Source organism: Schistocerca gregaria, chromosome 2 (assembly GCF_023897955.1).
Source record: "Schistocerca gregaria isolate iqSchGreg1 chromosome 2, iqSchGreg1.2, whole genome shotgun sequence".
NCBI lineage: Eukaryota > Metazoa > Arthropoda > Insecta > Orthoptera > Acrididae > Schistocerca > Schistocerca gregaria.
Genome location: NC_064921.1, coordinates 381,468,277 through 381,494,182, shown reverse-complemented (window position 1 = coordinate 381,494,182; position 25,906 = coordinate 381,468,277). Strand labels below are relative to the sequence as shown.

The following is a 25,906-nucleotide window of genomic DNA, read 5'->3' as shown; positions in this document are numbered from 1 at the left end:
AGCCGAGTGGAAGGCTTAAACCAGAGGCTCAGACGATTCTGCGGAGATCTGGGGTGCAAATTTTTCGATCCCCGCTATCGGGTGGAGAAATGTAGGGTCCCCCTGAATAGGTCAGGCGTGCACTACACGCCGGAAGCGGCTACAAGGGTAGCGGAGTACGTGTGGAGTGCACATGGGGGTTGTTTAGCTTAGAGAATTCCCTCCCTAGGCCCGACAAGACGCCTCCTGAGACGCGGCAAGGTAGGAGTAGGCAAAATGCAACAGGGAATAACAATATTAATGTGCTAATTGTAAACTGCAGGAGCGTCTATAGAAAGGTCCCAGAACTGCTCTCATTAATAAACGGTCACAACGCCCGTATAGTACTAGGGACAGAAAGTTGACTAAAACTAGACGTAAACAGTAATTAAATCCTAAACTCAGATTGGAATGTATACCGCAGTGTCAGGCTGGACAGTGAAGGGGGAGGCGTGTTTCTAGCGATAATAAATGCAATAGTATCGAAGGAAATTGACGGAGATCCGAAATGTGAGATGATTTGGGTGAAGGTCACGGTTAAAGCAGGCTCAGGCATGATAATTGGATGTCTCTATAGGCCCCCATGCTCAGCAGCTGTTGTGGCTGAGCACCTGAAGGATGATTTGGAAAATATTTCGAGTAGGTTTCCCCACCATGTTATAGTTCTGGGTGGAGATTTTAATTTGCCGGATATAGACTGGGAGACTCAAACGTTCATAACGGGTGGCAGGGACAAAGAATGCAGTGAAATTTTTTTAAGTGCTTTATCTGAAAACTACCTTGAGCAGTTAAACAGAGAACCGACTCGTGGCGATAACATATTAGACCTTCTGGTGACAAACAGACCCAAACTATTTGAAACAGTTAATGCAGAACAGGGAATCAGCGATCATAAAGCGGTTACTGCATCATTGATTTCAGCCGTAAATAGAAATATTAAAAAAGGTAGGAAGATTTTTCTGTTTAGCAAAAGTGACAAAAAGCAGGATGCGTATGTGCCAAGCAAGATCGTAAGAGATGGAAAAGAGCCACCGTGGTACAACAACCGTGTTAGAAACCTGCTGCGGAAGCGAAGGGAACTTCACAGCAAACATAAACATAGCCAAAGCCTTGCAGACAAACAAAAATTACGCGAAGCGAAATGTAGTGTGAGGAGGGCTATGCGAGAGGCGTTCAATGAATTCGAAAGTAGAGTTCTATGTACTGACTTAGCAGAAAATCCTAAGAAATTTTGGTCTTATGTCAAAGCGGTAGGTGGATCAAAACAAAATGTCCAGACACTTTGTGACCAAAATGGTACTGAAACAGAGGATGACAGACTAAAGGACGAAATACTAAATGGCTTTTTCCAAAGCTGTTTCACAGAGGAAGACTGCACTGTAGTTCCTTCTCTAGATTGTCGCACAGATGACAAAATGGTAGATATCGAAATAGACGACAGAGGGATAGAGAAACAATTAAAATCGCTCAAAAGAGGAAAGGCCGATGGACCTCATGGGATACCAGTTCGATTTTACACAGAGTACGCGAAGGAACTTGCCCCCTTCCTGCAGCGGTGTACCGTAGGTCTCTAGAAGAACGTAGCGTTCCAAAGGATTGGAAAAGGGCACAGGTCATCCCCGTTTTCAAGAAGGGACGTCGAACAGATGTGCAGAACTATAGACCTATATCTCTAACGTCGATCAGTTGTAGAATTTTGGAACACGTATTATGTTCGAGTATAATGTCTTTTCTGGAGACTAGAAATCTACTCTGTAGGAATCAGCATGGGTTTCGAAAAAGACGGTCGTGTGAAACCCAGCTCGCGCTATTCGCCCACGAGACTCAGAGGGCCTTAGACACGGGTTCACAGGTAGATGCCGTGTTTCTTGACTTCCGCAAGGCGTTTGACACAGTTCCCCACACTCGTTTAATGAACAAAGTAAGAGCATACGGACTATCAGATCAATTGTGTGATTGGAATGAGGAGTTCCTAGATAACAGAACGCAGCATGTCATTCTCAATGGAGAGAAGTCTTCCGAAGTAAGAGTGATTTCAGGTGTGCCGCAGGGGAGTGTCATAGGACCGTTGCCATTCACAATATACATAAATGACTTGGTGGATGACATCGGAAGTTCACTGAGGCTTTTTGCAGATGATGCTGTGGTGTATCGAGAGATTGTAACAATGGAAAATTGTACTGAAATGTAGGAGGATCTGCAGCGAATTGACACATGGTGCAGGGAATGGCAATTGGATCTCAATGTAGACAAGTGTAATGTGCTGCGAATACATAGAAAGATAGATTCCTTATCATTTAGCTACAATAGAGCAGGTCAGCAACTGGAAGCAGTTAATTCCATAAATTATCTGGGAGTACGCATAAGGAGTGATTTAAAATTGAATGATCACATAAAGTTGGTCGTCGGTAAAGCAGATGCCAGACTGAGATTCATTGGAAGAATCCTAAGGAAATGCAATCCGAAAACAAAGGAAGTAGGTTACAGTACGCTTATTCGCCCACTGCTTGAATACTGCTCAGCAGTGTGGGATCCGTACCAGATAGGGTTGATAGAAGAGATAGAGAAGATCCAACGGAGAGCAGTGCGCTTCGTTACAGGATCATTTAGTAATCGCGAAAGCGTTACGGAGATGATAGATAAACTCCAGTGGAAGGCTCTGCAGGAGAGACGCTCAGTAGCTCGGTACGGGCTTTTGTTAAAGTTTCGAGAACATACCTTCACCGAAGAGTCAAGCAGTATATTGCTCCCTCCTACGTATATCTCGCGAAGATGCCATAAGAATAAAATCATAGAGATTAGAGCCCACACAGAAGCATACCGACAATCCTTCTTTCCACGAACAATACGAGACTGGAATGGAAGGGAGAACCGATAGAGGTACTCAGGTTACCCCCCGCCACACACCGTCAGGTGGCTTGCGGAGTATGGGTGTAGATGTAGATGTAGGTGTAATAAGGCCGTGCAACCAATCCTGAGGCATGCTACCTTACAACTGTTGCAACTAGTCCTTGATATCCTGTATACTGTGACTTGGATGCAGTTGACATCCTAGGTGGTCCCACCATATTCTATCAGCGGCGGATTTGAGGATCTTTCTGGTCACGGAAGTAGTTCGACATGACACATGCAGCTCAAAGGGACACGTCGAATCCGTGAATGATCATTGTACTGTAGAGAAATGGCCCCACTATACTGTCCCATGAAAGGTAATACATGAAGACACAGGATGTCCGTGACATACTGTTGTGCCGTCAACAACTACCAGCCATGACCTAAGTCGTACCTGATGATTCCTAACATCATGATGTCAGGACTAACATTGCTGTGCTTCCCTAAAACATTAGAAGAATGAGATCTTTCCCTGGCTCGCCCCCACACTCACCGACAATGGTCATTCAGGGTAGCGCAGAACCGTGATTCATCGCCATTCGTCAGTAGTCCATTATTCGTGGTGTCGCCACCGCTCCAAACGCAGCCTTTTGTGTTGTGACCAACGCGAGTGACAGTAATTACCTATCTCGCTGCTGCTAGCCTTCGACCAATGATGCCAGATGACACGTAACCTTGCACTGTGTGATCTCGGATGGCAAGTGCAGCTGTGAAGGTGTTGCGGTATGCTTGTAGCACAATACGGCCGTCTTCCATTGTGATGGAGACGTAAGCGATGGAAACTTAAGACATATATGCCTGTCCTACGCTGCCATGCACTCCAAACGTCAGGATACTGCCACATCTGAATGTCATAAAAATCTGTATACTGCATGAGTCAGCTAGCCGAGTAGAGATCCATAATGAGGCCCCTTTCAAACTCTTCCAGGTGCTGATAATACAAGGATGACTGTGTTCACGTTTCTTCTCTACCGTTTCAGGCCTGGTAACAATACTGATCACTACTGATAACTTACGCACTCTAATGGCCGTCATTCTTATCACATAGAACTGCAACTCTAATCATTTATACACCAGCCGATGATATGTATGTGGACGAAGCTACTTTGACATCGAACAATGTGTTCTGGGTGCTTAACTTTGTTTGTCAGGCGGTACATTCCAGAAAGTCTATTCAAGCATGCTCTTAGATTCTTTCGTGGCTTCCTAACTGCACAAAATCCTCACGCCAGACGATATTCGACTGCGGGTCAGTAATGATGCAACAACTCGTTCCCAGTGACGCCGTGGGGTCGTCCTCTAGACTGTGATGTATGCGGCAATTGGCGAGTTTGGACTTAACTCATCCTGGAGCTGATCGGATGGTCTTTCACTAATCCTCGTAAATCAGGTTATGTTTGGGGCCTACAAAGCTGCCTTCAGGGCTAGTGACTGTCCCATAATGCTGGTGCTTTCCAGCACCTGTTCGGAATAAAATTGAGAAAGTTACTGTCAGAAGGCAGCATTTCCCAGAGGAGCGGTATTAGTTGGAGAAGCGAATAACCAATGATAATTCTTGTTAGTTTTCTGTTACTGAGAATCACTGGCTGAGATGCCAGAAATTCGAATACTTTCGGGAGTTGCTGTGAGCTTGTGGGGTTGGTAGTCAGGCAGCAGCCCCTCTGGGTGAAGGAGGCAAGTCGTGTACCCTCTGGACTCGACGTGGAGCTTAAATGGTTCAAATGGCTATGTGCACTATGGGCCTTAACATCTGAGGTCATCAGTCCTCTAGAACTTAGAACTACTCAAACCTAACTAAGCTAACGATATCACACATATCCATGTGCGAGGCAGAATTCGAACCTACGACCGTAGCAGGCGCGCGGTTCCGGACTGAAGCGTTTAGAACCGCTCGGCCACCTCAGCCGGCCCGATGTAGAGCTTAACATTGTTTAAGATTTATGATCCTTAGTTAATAACAAAACTATTTCTCCAATATGGAAAGCTTAAGTGAAATCAAAAACGCATTCATGCGCAGAGACATGTAAATCTGATCGGTCGCTCTCTGGTTTTCCAGGCGAGAGTTGTGTTTTAGAGTGCGTGTTCGTGCTCGGTAGGCAGATGGCTTGTACCAGGTCGTGGAAACAGACGGACTTGACAAAATGAAATAGTGAGAACACCGAAATCCCTAACCGATTAAGAAAACTGTGCCAAAATATGGCTAGAGATTTCTGTGGCCCACACGACGACTGCTACAGGCTGCTGTGCTTACGTCCTGGAGAAGGTCTCCTTGTACTGCGACTGCTTCCTGACGGCCATGATGATGCCCCTGAGCGGGAACATGGGCACCGCCTTGAGGCTGCACTTCTCCGACTCTAGGAAGGTGTCGCCGATCACCTTGTAGGCCGCCTCGTCCGCGTGGCACGCCACGCCGCCCTCTCGCATCTGCGCCACGCAGTCCTCCAGCGGGCGGAACGCTTTGCGCGGCTGCGAGTACACGCGCTCCCGGTAGAACGTCTTGATCAGCGGATCCTTCGTCTCCTGCAGACATCCACAACGCATTTGCTGTACAGTCTGAAAAGGTGCAGGTAGAAAGTCTATATTCATCAAGCAACACAGTTCCCAGCCTAAGAGGTTCTAAACATAACGTCCACTAAAAAGCTACTGCAAATAAATTTGTACAATACTAATTTTTGTTTAAATAATCGTAAATGGCATAAATACTAATGTCGCCATTGTAGATACACACAAGTTGCGTGAGAAAGACAGTGAGACTCACAACGCTGAGAGCGATCTGCTTGTGTAGACCACTGAATTCCTCAAAAATGGTTCAAATGGTTCAAATGGCTCTAAGCACTATGGGACTTAACATATGAGGTCATCAGTCCCCTAGAAATTAGAACTACTTAAACCTAACTAACCCAAGGACATCACACACATCGATGCCCGAAACAGGATTCGAACCTGCGACCTTAGCAGCAGCGCTGTTTCGGACGGAAGTGCTTGGAACCGCACGGTCACAGCGGCCGGCCACTGTATTCCTCTCTCCCAGACACTCAGTCTGAGTTTCAGCTCCGTGCAGCCAACACGTGATTGTTCAAAAAATGTTCAAATGTATGTGAAATCTTACGGGACTTAACAGCTAAGGTCATCAGTCCCTACGTTTACACACTACTTAACCTAAATTGTCCTAAGAACAAACACACACACACCCATGGCCGAGTGAGGACTCGAATCTCCGCCGGGACCACGTGATTGTTGAGAGCGCCATCAGTGAAACTGTGTTTTTGTTGTGTGCTACGGAAATGGAACAACGGAATGTAGAGCAACATTATACCATCAAGGGTTGTGCTAAACCTGGAGAATCTGCGAGTGTAACCTTCTAAAAGTTGACACAGGCCTTAGGGGAACATTCATCATCAACCGCCCAAGTTTTTCGCTCGCACAAATCGTTTCTGGAAGGCCTAGAAAATGTTGCAGATGAACCTCGCTCAGTGAGACCCTCACCTTCAACAACTGACGAAACACTTGAACGTGTGCGTGCTGCTGTGAGATAACATCGACATTTAAGGATGATGAGTGATCTCTAAAAATTAAACAATTTCACTGCACATCGAATTTTGAGCGAAAATTCGCACAGGAGAGTCCGCAGGTCGTGGTCGTGCGGTAGCGTTCTCGCTTCCCGCGCCGGGTTCCCGGGATCGATTCCCAGCGGGGTCAGGGATTTTCTCTGCCTCCTGATGACTGGGTGTTGTGTGATGTCCTTAGGTTAGTTACGTTTAAGTAGTTCTAAGTTCTAGGGGTCTGATGACCATAGCTGTTAAGTCCCATGGTGCTCAGAGCCATTTGCACAAGAGAAAAGTTTGTACCAAAGAGGTGCTGGAAAACCTAACAATTGATCAGAAGGACAAATGAAGAAACATGTGCGTTGATCCTGAGAAGATTGCTAATGACCAATTCGTTTGTGATCATAGGTGATGAGTCCTGGATTTCTGTGTACGATCGTGAGACAAAGAGGGAGTGTCACAGTGAGACATTCCTCGACCGAAAGAAAGCTCGAATGAGCAAACTAAAGATCAAAACATTGCAGCTTTGCTTTTTAGACAGTAGAGATCTCATGCAGAAAGAATTCTGTCCTCAAGGATAAATTGCCAACCAAGTGTTTTACAAAGATATCCTTCAAAGGCTCGGGAAAAAGACTGAATCGAGTTAGACCGGATAGCGAACAATTAAATGATAATTAAATCAAGACCCAAAACTGTCGACATGTGTTCATATACACCAACTGGGTCAGTTGAAAATGTGTGCCCCGTTCGGGACTCGAACCCAGGATCTCCCGCTTTTATGGCAGTAGCTCTATCCATCTGAGACACCGAGGGCACGGAAGGCAGTGCGACTGCAGGGATTTATGCCTTGCACGCTCCCCGTGAGACCCACATTCCAAACTTAATGTTCACACACTACATTCGTAGTGCCCCTGCCCATTACACTCAATACTCGCAACACATAATCTTACCGAGTCCCGTAAGAGTTCGGGCAATGCGTGTGCATCCAGCACAGAAGGTCAATAGCCGGTTAGCCTTAACTATATGAAGATAGTGAACAACTGGATGCTGCATCATGACAACGCCCCATGTCACATGCCCACTTCCACCACGGAATGCTTTAAAGGCATTGCTGTTGTTCCACAGACCCCCTATTCACCTGATCTCTTTCCTTACGAATTTTTTTCTTTTTCTGAAAATGAAAAAGTGTTGAAGGACATTATTTTTGGACTCTGGAGAACATTGAAAACAGTGTAACCAACATGTTAAAGACCCTACCAGTTGAAACTTTTCCGCACTGATTCCAAGAATAGAAATAACAACACCACCGGTGTATGCCTGCCGATAGGAACTGCTTCGAACGGGACAATATTGTAGTATCAAAAAAAAGTAAAAGCTTTAGTAGATAAAAATTCAACGTCTATACTATTCTCACACATCTCGTATTAATTACTGATGTGCAAACACGTGGCGACCATTGTCCACAGCGAGAAGCAATGCCACCTGGGGCAGCTGTCTACTCCGCAGCAAACAACCCTTACGTGTTTCCATATAGTCCCAGACATCGTCGTAGTCACCGTCATCATAACCGACATCTTCAGTAAAAAAAGGCAGATCGCACTAGACCATCCCGATTGAGCAATGGATCAATGGAAATGTGTCGACTGGTCGGATGAACAATGTTTCTTGTTACACCATATCAATGGTCGTGTCCTAATACGCTGTCCTCCAGACGAACGATTCCTCGAAAACATTTACGGCGTCGCAGACTCAAGCTTGTGGGGACAGTATTATGCTGCGGGGAAAATTACCAGAGTTTCCGTGGTATCTTTGGTAATAATCGAAAGCAGATGACAGCTGTAGACTACACGAACGTCGGCTGTGGTGACCGAGCGGTTCTAGGCGCTTCAGTCTGGAACCGCGCAACCGCTAAGGTCGCAGGTGCGAATCCTGCCTCGGGCATGGATGTGTGTGATGTCCTTAGGTTAGTTAGGTTTTAGTTCTAAGTTCTAGGGGACTGATGACCTCAGCTGTTAAGTCCCATAGTGCTCAGAGCTATTTGAACCATTTGAAGTACATGAACACTACTTGTCCCTTCTATGACGGCGATGGTATCTTCCTAGAGGATAACTGTCTTTGTTACAAGGTGAAAATGTACTACAGTGATTCGAGGAGCATATTAGTGAACTCACATGGGTGTCGTGCCCACGAAATTTGCCAGATCTGAACCTGGTGGAATACAAAAGGGGTGCTATCGGGTGTCAGTTCTGTGTCCATAAGCCACCATCACGTAATTTATAGGAATTACGTTACCTACGCGTGCACATCTGATGCCGGACACCTCTGGCAATGGCACGCAAAATTCTTGATGTGTCGAGTTTTAAAAGTAACACGCTATTATTTAGGTGTTATAATGTTTTGGCACCTTGGTGTAAGTAAACGGTAAACCACGCACTCTGTTGTACAAATGCTTCATGTGTATCTGAGGTATGAAAGCTGATTTACGTGGCACATTTGGTGCAGATAGATGACAGCCGTTGTCTGGGGCAGTTGGACGCTAGGCATCCTTGAACCACATCCTGCACATATTGGAAAGTCTAGATATGGATATGTAAAGGACACGATAGGAATATAGGGACTTGTGGTATCTTGTATCAAGTACCGTACAGTGTTCAAATGTTAAGTGTGGCCATTGTTTCTTTATTGGTTGTGCTAAGTACCAAAAGTCCACACCCCTTACACAATCAGTTGATTTGGACCACAATGGTCATTTTCAAGTGATGAAATATGCATTCACATAGTACATGCGTACAGATATGGTCGGACGGCAGGAGTTAATAAATCATGGAAGTATAAACCAGTCATCATTGTTTCTTGGATGAATACAAGAAGTAATCGATTGTTAAGTAGTAATGAGTATTAAAAAGTAATTAGTGCTATCGACAGGGGGTCACAACTTGATTCCATATTTCTAGATTTTCAGAATGCTTTTTGACACCATTCCTCACAACAGACTTCTAACCATATTATACGTCTAAGGAGAATCGTCTCAGTTTGCGACTGGATTCGTGATGTCCCACCAGGAAGGTCACAGTATGTGATAATCGACGGAAAATCATCGATTAAAACAGAAGTGATATACAGCGTACCCTAAGGAAGGGTTACAGATCCTCTGTGTTTCCTAATCTACATAGTCGATTTAGAAGACAATCTGAGTAGCCCTCTTAGATTGTTTGCAGTTGGTGCTGTTATATACCGTCTCATAAAGTCATCAGGACCAATTGCGTAACGGTTTAGAAAACTATCTGTATGGTGCCTAAAGTGGCAATTGTCTCTGAATAAGAAAAAGTGTGAGGTCGCCCACATGAGTAGGAAAAAATGGTTCAAATGGCTTTGAGCACTATGGGACTTAACATCTGAGGTCATCAGTCCCTTAGAACTTAGAACTACTTAAACCTAACTAACCTAACGACATCACACACATCCATGTCCGAGGCAGGATTCGAGCCTGCGACCGTAGCGGTCGTGGGGTTCCAGACTGAAGCGCCTAGAACCGTTCGGCTACAACAGCCGGCATGAATAGGAAAAGACGTCCGTTAAATTTCGGTTGCACGATAAATCATACAAATCCAAAGGCAGTCTGTTCGATTAAATACATAGGAATTAAAATTACGAACAACTTAAATATGTTCCATTAAGTTTCGGGTGTGCAGCTGCAAGAATTCTCCTTCTTCTTCTTCTTCTTCTTATTCTAACATTTCGGCTGTATAACGCTCAGCCATCTTCAAAGTGAGCCGCAAGACTGCCACTCCTGTTTTTGTTTTTTTTTTCTTTATTGTTATTTTCAAACCTGTTTACAGGCAGGCCAGCAGCAGCATACTACGCCGCTCTTCGGCCGCAGAGAAACATACAAGATACAAATGAAGACAATCTGAGAGAAAAAAATATGGTGAACATGTAAATGGAGACAAACACTTTTTAAAATACATGGAGCCTTTCACGGGCGTAGAGTCCAAGATAAAAGTTGTTCAGACACTTGGACACAGACATAGACGAAAATCGTCACACGTGAACGTAGGTGCACAAAACGAATTACACTGAACCTCTGAAGCACAAAACGACGGCACACAGAGAAACCCAAGGCGTCGATCTCCGGCGCGAGAATGTTCACTAACCGTGTACGAGTTCGAGGACTGGCCAAGAGAGGAGGAGGGGGGGAGGGGGGAGAGGGAGAGGGAGAAGGAGAGGGGAGAAACGATGCCATGGGCAGGGGAGATAGGGGTAAGGGAGAACAGGGGGGAGCCCGGGGGGAGAGGGGTGGAGGAAGGGGACGGGGGAAAAGGAAAGAGAAGGGAAGGAGGGTGCCAAGAGGAGAGGACACAGGAAGTGGGCGTGGGGAGGATCAAAGTTGATAGGAGGGGCAGATGGAGGGGAGGATGACATCATCAGGGAGGGGGAGCTGGCGGAAGCCACCTTGGGAGAGGTTAAGGAGGGTGGAGAGATGGAGACCGGGTGGGACGTGGGAATACAGGCGCGGCAGCGGGTGGGGGTGGGTGAGGATGGGCGAGACAAGCAGGTGGGGAGGGTCGAGTTTACGGGAGGTGTACAGGATCCGTATCCTTTCAAGGAAAAGGAGGAGTTGGGTGAGAGGAATGAGATCATACAGGATCCGCGTGGGGGGGGGGGGGGGGGGGGGGAGACGGATGCGATATGCGAGGCGGAAAGCATGGCTTTCAAGGATTTGAAGGGATTTATAAAAGGTAGGGGGGGTGGAGATCCAAGCCGGATGGGTGTAGCAAAGGATAGGGCGGATAAGGGATTTATAGGTGTGGAGGATGGTAGAAGGGTCCAGACCCCACGTACGGCCCGAAAGGAGCTTGAGGAGACGGAGGCGGGAGTGTGCCTAGGCTTGGATTGTCTGGAGGTGGGGGGTCCAGGAGAGGCGACGGTCGAGGGTGACGCCAAGGTACTTGAGGGTGGGAGTGAGGGCGATAGGACGGTCATAGATGGTGAGATATAAATCAAGGAGGCGGAAGGAAGGGGTGGTTTTGCCTACAACGATCGCCTGGGTTTTGGAGGGATCCCGCTCCAGTGCCCGCTTCGTCCCTTTATACTTTTGTCCCGCGCAACTGCTCATGCGGCCACAGACGCAAATGAGCCAGAGACGTTGGTAGGCGGCAGAGACATGCACAATGCGCGAGTTACATCTATGACTCCGCAGTCGATCTGTGATGGCATGTCGATATATCATTGTGAGCTGCACTGTGACCACGTCTTTGTGAGTTTATTACAACAAGTGCCGGATTCCATGATTTATCAAGGTTGAAACCACCATCTCTGTTAATTAAATTGGTCGTCAAGCGAAACTCAATTGCCTCCTTCACTATCGAATCCCAAAAAGATGATGTAGTTGCCAAAATTTCGACGTTGTCATACAACATAATGTGACCAGTGTCAATACAGTGCTCTGCCACTGCCGACTTTTTACGTTGTAAAAGTTGGGTGTATCTCCGGTGTTCTGTACATCTTTCTTGGAAAGTACAAGTTGTTTGTTCAATGTAAGAAAGGCCACATTCACATGGAATTTTGTAAACTGCAGATTTTCGGAGCAGCAAATCATGTTTGACGGAGCCCACGAGTGCAACTGTCTTGAGGGAGGACGAAAAATCACTTTTACTTTGTGTCTGCTGAGAATCTGTCCGATTTTTGATGAGAGGCTACTAACATATGGCAGGAAGGCCGTCGATTTAAAGGTTTCTTCGTCTTCTTCTGCTTTCTTTGTGGCCTCTTTCGGTTTCATTTTCAGTGCCTTCTGTATTTGCTGTGGGGAGTACTTAAATATGAAAGATCACATAGAGAATGTTGTGGGGAAGGCACAGGAAAGACTGCGTTTTATTGGCAGAACGCTTAGAAGAAGCACAGATCTACTGAAGAGACTGTTTACGTTACACTTGTTCTTCCTCTGCTACAGTATTGCTGTGCTGTATGGGTATTGTCAAAAAAGGGCAGCTCTTCTGTATTATCGCGAAACAGGGGAGAGAGTGTTTCACGGTTGTGATAAGCTATATGGGATGGCAACCGTTAGAAGAAAGGCATTTTTCGTTGCGGTGGGATCTTTTCAAGAAATTTCAATTACCAACTTTCTCACTGAATGTGGTGCCAACCTACATGATAAAATAAGAGAAATCAGAGTTCACACAGAAAGCTTTCAGTGTCTATTTCCCGCGCGCACTCTTCGAGAGTGGAACGGTAGAGAAATAGTCCGGTGGACGGTTCGAAGAACTTTCTGCCGTGCTCTTAAATGTGAATTTCAGACTAATCACGTAGATGTAGATTAAATGGTGGGTGTAATACTACACTGACTTAGCCAGTCATATTTACCTGTAATAACACAATGATGAATATAATCAATCATCATTCACTTCTTCTAACACCAGCTGGTGTCAAGAATTTAAACACCAGAAGAGCGCTGCAACGTGAACCTCGCCTAGCTACACTCTCTTTATTGCTCGCGTGGTTAAATGAGGAGCCACTGTCAGATTTTGCTCATACTTCACTGGCGGTCGCTGTCCTGTCCCGGCAGGGCTAAGTTAAGGTCTTCCTGTCGTGGTCCAAGTCATAACGTAGAGATGCTACTGGTGCAACACCATCAAACGGGCACAAACACTTCATAGCCCACATGAGTAGCAATTCTGTGGAACGAAGAGTATGCCTCCCACGTCATTACCATCATTCGAAACCCATCGAATAAGCGAAGTGGTTATGACACCAAACCACCTTTCGGAACTAGTGTTGTTTAAATCATTGTCCGACCTTCAAGATTTGTATTTTTCCGTTATTTCTCAAAAATCTATTCTCCCGAATTCCTGGGTAATCCCTTGAAAAAGTAGAAGGCTGATCATCTTCCCATTCTTGATCTATTCGACATTATGCTCTGTCTCTGATGACCTTGTTATCGACTGAGCGTTAAACTCAAAGTTTCTTTATTACATAGTAGATACTGCGCTTTTCCTAGCTCTGTACCACGCTCTGATGACATAAATGGTTCCCTCGCAACTTGCTTCATTAGGTGGTTATGTGCCCAGAGGTCAGCGACTGCAGGGCATATTTTTCTGTGTGTTCTACAATGTGCACAACTTTGCTTCCGCCGTTTGTCAATAGGTCGCGACAACGGTAAGTAGCAATCGAAAGAAACAGATCGCAGACGTCAGGCAGTTAGCTTGGACCTCGCTCAACATAACCTCTTTCAAACATTAGTCGATTTGCGTGTGCATCATCAAGATGTTCTTCATTGAAAATGTCAGTTTACACAAATAATTCTCGTCATTTGTGGTAGGTGTTACTGTTTCGTTTCTATATGAAGAAAACAGCGGCCGAGTCTCATCGATTGCTATCAGGTACTTATGGTAAGGACGCTATTAGTGAAAGAACGTGTCGTGGTTCAACGCTTCAAGAACGGTGATTTTAACGTCGTAGACCAGCATAGTGGTAGAATGTTTTCGAAGATGCAGAATTGGAGACATTTCTGAGTGAAGACTCTCGTCAAACACAAGAATAATTTACACGATTAGTAGGAGTGACACAGCAAACAATTTCAAAACGTCCCAAGGCATTGGGCGCGACTCAGAAAGATTGGTTCAAATGGCTCTGAGCACTATGGGACTCATCAGTCCCCTAGAACTTAAAACTACTTAAACCTAACTAACCTAAGGACATCACACACATCCATGCCCGAGGCAGGATTCGAACCTGCGACCGTAGCAGTCGCACAGTTCCGGACTGCGCGCCTAGAACCGCGAGAGCACCGCGGCCGGCGATTCAGAAAGAAGGAACTTGTGTCCCGTGTGAGCTGAAACCAGAAGACGTTGAGCGGCGTCTGTGAGTTTGTGAGCAGTTGGTTCAGAGGCAAAAACTGAACGGATTTCTGCATCGCATAGTGACCGGGGACGAAAAATGGGTTTATTACGATAAGCCTAAACGTAAAAAGTGATGGGGATTTCCCGGCCATGCTTCCACGTCGACATTCAAACCGAATATTGACGGCTCCATGATCATGCTCTGCATTTGGTGGGACCAGCTCGGCGTCGTGTACTAAAAAGTCTTAAAACCAAGTGAAACAATCACAGGTGCTCATTATAGAAAGCAATTAATGCGACTGAGTAGAGCATTAAAAGACAAACCGCCGCAATACAGCGAGAGGCACGAAAAAGTGATTTTGCAGCACGACAATGCTCGACCCTACGTTGGAAAAGAGGTCAAAACGTACTTGGAAACGTAAAAATGGGAAGTCCTACCCCACCCGCCGTATTCTCCAGACATTGCTCCCTCTGACTATCACCTGTTTAGATCAATGGCTCATGGCCTGGCTGACCAACACTTCCGATCTCATGAAGAAGTCACAAACTGGATCGATTCGTGGATCTCTTCAAAAGATGAACAATTTTTTCGATGCGGGATTCGTTCACTGCCAGAAAGGTGGGAGAAAGTAGTGACCAGCGATGGAAAATACTTTGAATGATACATGTGTAACCAATTTGTTTTATTAAAGCTTCAAATGTTGGGGAAAAACGGCAAAAGCAAAGTTGAACACCTTGTACAACGCATTTTCACCGGTGTCTTTTGTTCAAATGGTTCAAATGGTTCTGAGCACTGTGGGACTTAACTGTTGAGGTCATCAGTCCCCTAGGGCTTAGAACTACTTAAACCTAACTAACCTAAGGACATCACTCACATCCATGCCCGAGGCAGGATTCGAAAATGCGACCGTAGCGGACACGCGGTTCCAGACTGTAGCGCCTAGAACCGCTCGGCCACTCCGGGCGGCGGTGTCTTTTGTGTCTGCATTTATTGTTAAGAGACACAATGTATGTCTCGCCTTACGTTTCCGTAGTTGATGTTGTAGGGCAGGTCATGGATGACGATGCGCATCTTGGAACTGAAGAGCGACTCCAGGGTCTTGATGGAGCTGCTGGGCAGCTGCAGCAGCGTCACGATGCAGGCAGAGTAGGCCGTCATGTGGAAGACGGCCAGCACCAGCAAGAACATGAGCAGGATGCGCGACGAGGCGTTCTGCGGCGGGTCCTGCATGCCTGTGGAGGCGTACGGTAAGTCATGTTAGAAATGGTACATCTGTTAACTGTTGCTGCCCTCTGCGCAGGAAGACACCCCAGCGTTATTTACGGCTTCAGTAAAGAAGTCAAAATCATTTGAGATCCAACAATTTGCAAGTTGCAAGTTTATAAACCGGATATCGTCTGATAGCAATTCACTCTGCAATCTGTACTAAGTGTTTGCAATTGACCTAAACTATGCTACAACCAAACTGGCATGATAAGGGATTTCTCTAAAAGAAAATATGATCGCGTAAGGATGGAATGGGTAGAAACTACAGCTATGATAAAGCTAACTTGCTAAAAAAGAAATACACTCAATGCGGTATCCAACAAGGAGAGAACAAGAACAATATCTTCATCACCAACAGCTTGTCAAATGGAGAAAATGGCAGTCCATAATGGTTTGTGCATATACAGTACTTCTCTTTACTGGGGAAGCCATTGCAGAGGGAGAAGGAGAGAGAGAAAGAAATGTAGTTACACCAGTGTTAGTTATGGGTGCTAACGGTGCTCATTTACCTGGTGAGGTAACCAAAGACCATTGACTTTATGATGAGTGATGAGTTACATATGACTAAGAAGTCAGGCAAATAAATCGAAGGTTTCTACGAAGTGATGGTCGTAAAAGTATTCTGTTCGGGACTAGGAAGTGGCTCTAGCTTTAATGCGCAAACAATGTTGATCGAGTGGGGTGTTGAAGAAGGAAACATTTAGGAAAACGTGATAACCACACTTTTGCAACTGGTATTGTAAGTCATCTCAAGCAGTAAATGATACGGCGTAAGGTCAGCACCGGTACGCCAGTCGGGAACGACAAAGAAGAGAAGGCTGTGAGAGGAAATCAGGCAAGCGTACGCTGACCGACCCCTCTCCAGTACAACGCGACAGCAGCGGCCCCTAGGTGAAGAGGACAGAAGCGCCGCGCCCTATTGGTGGTGGCCAACTTCAATAGCAGCTTCAACGTTAGCAACTTCGTTAGGAATCTCTATGTAGCACAGACTTGTGGTTATCTGTTCTAAAGAAGACTGATTATTTTGTAAGTCGCCCTTTGCTTGCGACACATCTATCAAAGTTACGTATTGTATTTGTCTTATTGTAATAAAAGTCATTAATATGAGTTTGATTGTTTATCTAGTGAACCAAGTATGCAGGATTCCTAGACACAAGAACATTGGTGACGAGGATGGACGAAAAACATTGTCGACAAGGTGAACGAATACTACAGCGACAATCTTCAAACATAGTCACCCGCTGTCGCAGACGTTTTGTTTTGTCGTGGGTTTTTGTGTTTTGCTGGCGCCTTAATTTTCCCTTGTCTTTTCTTTTCAGGGTGTGTGTTTACATACACTCCTGGAAATGGAAAAAACAACACATTGACACCGGTGCGTCAGACCCACCATACTTGCTCCGGACACTGCGAAAGGGCTGTACAAGAAATGATCACACGCACGGCACAGCGGACACACCAGGAACCGCGGTGTTGGCCGTCGAATGGCGCTAGCTGCGCAGCATTTGTGCAACGCCGCCGTCAGCGTCGGCCAGTTTGCCGTGGCATACGGAGCTCCATCGCAGTCTTTAACACTGGTAGCATGCCGCGACAGCGTGGACGTGAACCGTATGTGCAGTTGACGGACTTTGAGCGAGGGCGTATAGTGGGCATGCGGGAGGCCGGGTGGACGTACCGCCGAACTGCTCAACACGTGGGGCGTGAGGTCTCCACAGTACATCGATGTTGTCGCCAGTGGTCGGCGGAAGGTGCACGTGCCCGTCGACCTGGGACCGGACCGCAGCGACGCACGGATGCACGCCAAGACCGTAGGATCCTACGCAGTGCCGTAGGGGACCGCACCGCCACTTCCCAGCAAATTAGGGACACTGTTGCTCCTGGGGTATCGGCGAGGACCATTCGCAACCGTCTCCATGAACCTGGGCTACGGTCCCGCACACCGTTAGGCCGTCTTCCGCTCACGCCCCAACATCGTGCAGCCCGCCTCCAGTGGTGTCGCGACAGGCGTGAATGGAGGGACGAATGGAGACGTGTCGTCTTCAGCGATGAGAGTCGCTTCTGCCTTGGTGTCAATGATGGTCGTATGCGTGTTTGGCGCCGTGCAGGTGAGCGCCACAATCAGGACTACATACGACCGAGGCACACCAGGGCCAACACCCGGCATCATGGTGTGGGGAGCGATCTGCTACACTGGCCGTACACCTCTGGTGATCGTCGAGGGGACACTGAATAGTGCACGGTACATCCAAACCGTCATCGAACCCATCGTTCTACCATTCCTAGACCGGCAAGGGAACTTGCTGTTCCAACAGGACAATGCACGTCCGCATGTATCCCGTGCCACTCAACGTGCTCTAGAAGGTGTAAGTCAACTACCCTGGCCAGCAAGATCTCCGGATCTGTCCCCCATTGAGCATGTTTGTGACTGGATGAAGCATCGTCTCACGCGGTCTGCACGTGCAGCACGAACGCTGGTCCAACTGAGGTGCCAGGTGGAAATGGCATGGCAAGCCGTTCCACAGGACTACATCCAGCATCTCTACGATCGTCTCCATGGGAGACGATCGTCTGCATTGCTGCGAAAGGTGTATATACACTGTACTAGTGCCGACATTGTGCATGCTCTGTTGCCTGTGTCTATGTGCCTGTGGTTCTGTCAGTGTGATCATGTGATGTATCTGTCCCCAGGAATGTGTCAATAAAGTTTCCCCTTCCTGGGACAATGGATTCTCGGTGTTCTTATTTCAATTTCCAGGAGTGTATTTTAACAGTATCTCTTACAAGGTTTTTTCTACTCAGTGTCTTCAGAAGGATGTAGCTGAAATTTTCTTTGCTTCTGTGCTTATCTTTCTTGCTTTCATTGTCTATTTACTGCATTTGCCTATTCCAAAGTGAGTAGCCCACCGTTCCCACCCCCTGCTGAGGCGTCTCAGCTGCAAGCGATAGATACAACGCACCTAACACAGATGTTTCAGTTTCAGACGCAGCAGATCGCAACCCTTCTAAACACGGTACAGCAGTTACTAACAAACCAAGCAAAGAGCGCAACGCAACATGCAACAACTGTACCTCTGAGTGGCATACTGCCTTTTCGCCAGTTTAATGAAAGAGGATACGAATGACTCGAATGGTTGCGAAAGAGTGAAGCCCACATCATTGCTCACAAAATATCAGATACTGTGAAACTACATTACTTTTTGTCGACAGTAGGAAGTGTAGTCTTTCGCCTCATTCAGAAATTGTTCCCTAATTCCACTCCGAGTGAACTTCCCTATGATCAGGTTGTAGGTTCTCTGACTAATATGACCAACAAGTGAATGTGGTGGCGGATAGGTACCAATCTGTCATTGCAAGAAAAGGTCAGTACAAACTTATCGCGAGTGGGTAATACACTTGCTGGGTATGACTAGGAAAAGCAAATTCAGCTGTGCTTGTGTTACTTTATATTCAGATGTTATGTTGCATGATTCAGTCGCGTACAATGTAACTGATGTCAAACTTAGAGAACATATTTTGAAGCAGCCCGATCCATCGTTTCATCATATAGTGCAAATTCTATATCAGTATGATTCAGGTGCCGTAGCCGCCGATAAATTTCAGCAGCCACCAATTTGTTGGGTTGAGTTGCTCCTTGTTCATGGCTGACCCAGTAGGCAGAAAAGCACGTGCCGCGCCACGAAAACAGTTCTCTAAACAAGCGGCTACGTCAGTGAATGGAATTAAGTCACGCCCTTGGTGCTATTCACAGCACAAACGGCAAGATTGCCCGTCCAGACAAGCACAGTGTTACGCTTCTTGCAAGAAGGGTCAAATACAGTCCGTATATTTGCAACGGAACAAACATAAGAATTCTGCCCACTCACAAAAATCTAGTTCAAATAGTTCAAATGGCTGTAAGCACTATGGGACTTAACATCTGAAGTCATCAGTTCCCTAGACTTAGAACTAGTTAAACCTAACTATCCTAAGGGCGTCACACACATCCATGCCCGAGGCAGGGTTCAAATATGCGACCGTAGCAGCAGTGCGGTTCCGCACTGAAGCGCCTAGAACCGCTCGGTCACAGCGGCAAGCAAAATTCTAATAACAAGGCCCATATAATCAGTGCAGTTTATTCAACGTCTGCTGCAGGTATTAGCAAAACTAGCAAGCAAACAGTTTCTTCAGTGATACGCTCGTCCAACTAACTTTTTGTTCATTTTCAACTTAGTGGAAAATATGTGAAATTTCAGTTGGACACGGGTGCCTCTGTTACATTGCTGAAGCGTAACACACATGAACTGTTACGTTCCCCATGCCTGTCTAAAAGTAACACGCACCTGACACCTTATAATGGACGAGACATTCCCATTCTCAGAAAATGTACTTTGCATGCCAAGTATCGCTCACATCGCACTGTGACTTTCACTGTGCTATAATCACGCAATTGTGGGAACATGTTTGGCCTTGGTTTGTTTGATTTGTTTGGCTTTCAAATTCAGGACAATGTGTTGTCATTGACCACATTCAATTATAAAGACAGTGTAGCAGAAAGAATTCCCTGAACTCTTTTCCGAAGGTTTAGGCAAGTATAACAATTTTATTGCTCATATTACTATGAAAGACAATGCTCAGCAAAAATTTTGCAGCGTCAGAACTTTTCCCATTGAATTACGGTACAAATTGGCTGCTGAAATTAAAGAATTGCAAGATAGCGGAGCCCATACAAGCTAGTCAATGGGTAAGTTCACTGGTTTTGCTCTCCAAACTTCAGGTCGCATTCGCCTCTGTGTTGAGTTAAAGTCTACAGTCAACCCACAAACTATGATTGATATTTATCCCTTACCAGGCCCGGAGATTAGACGCTGGTCGCTACTTTACAAAAATTGATTTGCGTGACGCATATCTTCAAATACCACTGGTGAAGAATCATAAACCGTGTGTGTTGAAAACACTCATTTGAGCTTGTTTAAATACTTGCGTATGCCTTTCGGCAATGCTTCCGCACCCGCCATTTTCCAATGGTATTTGGAACAGCTGGCTGCTTAAGTATGAAACAGGTTCAAACTATTCCGGCAATATTGTCGTAGCACTCGTACATCTGAAGAACACATTGCAAATTTGTGTGCTTTGATTCGTGTGTTATCTGATGCAGGACTAAAGTGTAGACTGGACAAGTGTGATTTTTTTTTTTTTTAAATCTGAGCTGCAGTGTCTTGGTCATGTCATAAACAGTCGAGGTATACATCCTCTACAGTCACATTTGTTAAACATTACGTGACCTGCCAGTTCCTTGCAATGTCACAGAATTGAAGTCAGTCTTAGGGAAAATGAACTATTATATTCGATTCATACCGAATGCTCCACAAATCGGAGCTCCATTGCATTGCTTGTGTTGCGAGTACGTTCTCTTCGTTTGGACAGATGAGTGCCAAGATGTTTTTGAAAAGCTCGAAGATGCATTACTCAGTTATCGATGCTTGGTTCATTTTGATCCTAATAAACCAATTGTGTTGCAAGTTGGCGCTTCCTATTAAGGGATCGGTGCAGTGCTTTCGCACAGATTTGTTGATAAAGACAGGCCTATTGCTTTCGCATCGAAATGTTGTCCAAAGCCCAGTGTAGCAATTCACAAATAGAGAAAGAGGCATTGGTTGTTGTGTATGGTGTCACCAAATTCCACTACGATTTGTAAGGCAGTAAATTCTACTTAATAACGGATCACAAGCCACTGCAGTCCTTGTTTCATGCGATGAAAACGGTTCCAGTACAAACTGCCTAAAAATTGCAAAGATGAGCTTTGTTGTTGTCTCAATATCAGTATAAGACTCTGTATCGTCTGACTGCTCCACATGGCAATGTGGACGCTCTTTCATGTCTTCCATTTGGCCCTGATACAGACTTTGACGCTTCTGTTGCATCTTGTTATCACATCGATGCTCACAATTCTGAATTGCTTCAATCATTTCCTCTGAATTATAGGAAAATTGCACAGGCTACAGAAACTGATTTAGATTTGAACATTTTGCTAAAATACATTCCAACATCTCGGTGGTGGTGGTGCTCAGTTCCTATGGTACCAATCTGCTGAGTCGAACCACCTACGGGGAGAGCCGCGCGAACCATATCAAGGCACCTGAGACCACACGGCTACCACGTGTGGTTCGCATATCTTCGCCTCGCTCCTTGCATAGCACAAAGAACTCTGTAGTGCGCACGTCAGCATAGCCTCGCTATACAAAAATGAGATTCTTGTTCGAAATGGCAGTGGACAGTTGCGTGTGTTCATCCCCAAAGCTTTGTAAAAAGAAATGTTGCAGTTACTTCACCAATGACACCGGAGGATTGTTTGTACGAAACAGTTAGCGCGTCGACACAGTATTTGGCAGGATAAGGACAAATAAAGCAGATGAATTCAGTGGCAAGTATGTGCAGAAAATCAGTCTGCTCCACCACATAAATTCTCTGCTTGGCGTAAGTCGCAATCATCATGGTGACATGTGTACATAGACCTTGTGAGTCCTTTTCGGAACATTCATTGGTTGATTGCGGTAGACTCCTATAGCAAGTTTCCTTTTGCCGTGCCATTGAACTCGACGTCACGTGGCACAGTTCAGGCGTTGTTCTCTATTTTTTTCCTTCGGAGGTTTGCCTGAAGTCAGTGTCGGTCAACTGCCCTCAGTTCAAATCATATGAATTTGAAACATTCTTTGAAGGCAATGGCATACGGCATCTAACTAGTGCACCGTTCCATCCACAGTCAAACGGCGAAGTTTAATGTTTTGTCAGAATCTTCAAGCAGCAGATGGCCAAACTTCGCACCGCACGCGCCTGGGATCAAGCATTGCAACTGTTTCTCGCTTCCTAACGTTCGCATCTACGAGGTGGACCATCGCCGACGGAACTGCTTCACGGCCTCCGCCATCCAACACTGCTCCACCTGCTCCACCCTCCTCAACATCTGGCACCGAAGGAATGCTGCAGGTATCGCTTCGCGCCCATGATCTTGTGTTTTTCAGCGTTTTCAGTGGCAGCAGATATGGGCGCGAGGCGAGATCCTTCGTGCACTTGGAAAAAGCATGTATCTCATTTCAGGCCCAGACGGATCGCACGCGGATCGACCTCTCTCCTGGACAACAACGCGACAGCAGCAGCCCTTCGGTGAAGATGACATAAGCGCCGCGTCCTACTGATGGCAGCCCATCTTTATGTAGCGCAGACTTGTGGTTGTCTGTCCTGCAGAAGACTGATTATTTTGTAAGTCACCCTTTGCTTGCGACACATCTATCATAGTTTAGTATTGTAATTGTCTTACTGTAATAAAATTCATTAATACGAGTTGTTTGATTGTTTGTCTAGCGAACCGAGTATGCAGGATTCCTAGACACAACAGTAAAAATGTTAACTGTCGTTTGTCTTACCGTATGACATGTGAAGCCAGACCACTCAGATAGAGATAACCCACGGAAAGGAGTGCTGAACATTGATGGAAAGAAGAGGATATCACATCTGTTACAGACTTTAAAATACCAGGGGAAAGTTCGAGAATTCTGTAATGGGTGTCAGCTAGACGCTTCTGAACGAGAAGCACTGGTTAGTAAATCCGTTTTGGAAATTCTCATAAAGAGCCTTATAGATAAATATCTTCACTTCCGCAATAGTTTCAAGTTCCTGCTTTGTGCAGCTCCGTCAGACTTACAGCTAATCTTGTCCACTGTCCAGCATCACATAATATCTCCACCCTGTGTGCTGTCCCATTTCTGATGACCTTTGCATCGACGGAATGTTGTACCCTAATCTTCCTAAATTTTGTGTTATCCATATGTACCACAGAAGCAGCATACCCTTTTTCTCACGGATATGCATTGAAGACGTAGTCATGTTACCTGATATTCACTAGCTTCCAGACGAATCTAGGATGTCAGAACTGAATAGCTGCAGGTCTGCATATCCACTCAGTACTCTCACCCGACAACAAACATGATATCTTGTTGATTTAAAATATCCTGGCGCTGTTATGTCCTCTATGTGACAAAAGAAAGATTCCGACATCATCTGGAATCAAGCACTGAAGTAAATCTAATGGCGACAAGTCAAAGTTTTATGCGGGACCGGTACTCTAATCCGGCTTTTCCACTTATACCAGTGGTCTGCTTAACCTCTTGGGCTATCAGACTACGCTTCCCAGAATTTCTCATTCGTCTTGTATATGTGGCTGCGTGTTGGTGATTGGTGATTTCAGAACAGACACCTAACATATATATACACTCCATACAGGGTGTTACAAAAAGGTACGGCCAAACTTTCAGGAAACGTTCCTCACATACAAAGAAAGAAAATATGTTATGTAGACATGTGTCCGGAAACGCTTACTTTCCATGTCAGAGCTCATTTTATTACTTCTCTTCAAATCACATTAATCATGGGATGGAAACACACAGCAACAGAACGTACCAGCGTGACTTCAAACACTTTGTTACAGGAAATGTTCAAAATGTCCTCCGTTAGCGAGGATACATGCATCCATCCTCCGTCACATGGAATCCTTGATGTGCTGATGCAGCCCTGGAGAATGGCGTATTGTATCACAGCCGTCCACAATACGAGCACGAAGAGTCTCGACATTTGGTACCGGGGTTGCGTAGACAAGAGCTTTCAAATGCTTCCATAAATGAAAGTCAAGAGGGTTGAGGTCAGGAGAGCGTGGAGGCCATGGAATTGGTCCGCCTCTACCGATCCATCGGTCACCGAATCTGTTGTTGAGAAGCGTACGAACACTTCGACTGAAATGCGCAGGAGCTCCATCGTGCATGAAGCACATGTTGTCTCGTACTTGTAAAGGCACATGTTCTAGCAGCACAGGTAGAGTATCCCGTATGAAATCATGATAAAGTGCTCCATTGAGCGTAGGTGGACGAAACTAAAATGAGCTCTAACATGGAAATTAAGCGTTTCCGGACACATGTCCACATAACACCTTTTCTTTATTAGTGTGTGAGGAATGTTTCCTGAAAGTTTGGCCGTACCTCTTGACGTCAAATAATAACTTTGGTACAGATGCACTCGTCGTCCGACCTCTTCTGGGAAGCATGTGAGGCTGTGAGCAGAGAGGGTAATGGACAGGGGACGCTATTTGTATAGTGTACAACATAGGGAATTTCTTTTGGATGGGAAGCGTGCTGGGATAGCCGAAGTGCTTAAGGCGAACGCTCTTGGTAAACGAGAAATCCGGGTTAGAGGCCCAGTCCACTACAAATATTCACTTACCGCCAGTGGAGTTATTCCACTGGCCCTTTGCACCTAATGTCAGAATTCCTCTTTCGTCATGTACAAACGGCTGCAGTAACATGAATGGTGTCTGTTCTTTCGGACATGTCCGAAGGAACAGTTACCACACATATAAATGGATGTTATCTGCCTGCAGTGGTCGCAAAGAGTCGATACGGTTGCTCAACCAAAGTTATGAATACAATATAAGGCCATTATACTATAATAACGACAATAGCACTCGTTGGTTCTAGTCTACAGCATGGTATAAGTGCATCAAAAAGCACTTGAAGGATCTCTGCTACCGTATAACAGAATGCGTTTGAGTGGTGATGGTGTTCTTATTATGTGGGATTATGCGATGCCATACAGTGCGATAGTCTCACTTACACCAGCGACCCTCTGATGAGAATGGCACAGCGAAAGTTGCTTGCCCTCGAGTACCCTTCCGATCAATTACAGGGTTATATAAAATATGATCAGCAAGATCGAAGACCTTTAGTCTTTCAAGAACTTTGGAGTACAGTCGATAGGTAAAGGTCTGGATGGATTCCGATATTGTCTTTGCGAACCTGCACCGACCCGAATATCTACAGATCTGCTTTTAATAATTAGTTTATGGGCAAAAGGTAAAAGGCAAAAGACAGTGTCCATTTAGTAGTTTTTTTCTATTTTTTGAGTACAAGCAATCGAAAACAACACTTAATATTTTTAACATATTACCGCTCACTAGGGACAAATGCCGCTACTGGTTATTGGCTTGAGTGCGCAGTATCCTGAAAAAGATAGCTGTGTTTTGACACATGCAAGGCCTGCAAATGAGGACGCAGTTAACCTTCAGATTTTCCGCTCAAATCTATGTACCTCTTGCTTGCGTCGTATGAACAGCTACTTCACACCTGAGCCGTTCCCTTTTATATTAACATAGGTCACTTACGCAATTATAAAAGCGACATTAAGGCTCTTCTAGCGTACTCCATCCATTGGAATCTTCGCTCCATGGTCTTTCTCCTATTTGTTCACTTCCTATGACATTAACACGTTTTGTATCCCTTCGCATGAAGATCGTCCAATAAATAACGCTTCCACAATCTTTTTCTCATGAC

The 25,906-nt window shown here is 45.7% G+C and overlaps 1 protein-coding gene across 1 annotated transcript in view; it reads right to left on the bottom strand.

Moving 5' to 3' along the window:
* Window positions 1–25,906, bottom strand: part of LOC126335785 (glutamate receptor U1-like) — a 78,408-nt gene that overhangs the window by 6,247 nt on the left and 46,255 nt on the right. The window contains exons 7-8 of the mRNA XM_049999248.1: window positions 15,315–15,523; window positions 5,162–5,430 (exon numbers count right to left, since the gene is read on the bottom strand). Of these exons, the coding sequence (XP_049855205.1) occupies window positions 5,162–5,430; window positions 15,315–15,523 (478 nt within the window). The remainder of the gene's footprint in view (window positions 1–5,161; window positions 5,431–15,314; window positions 15,524–25,906) is intronic.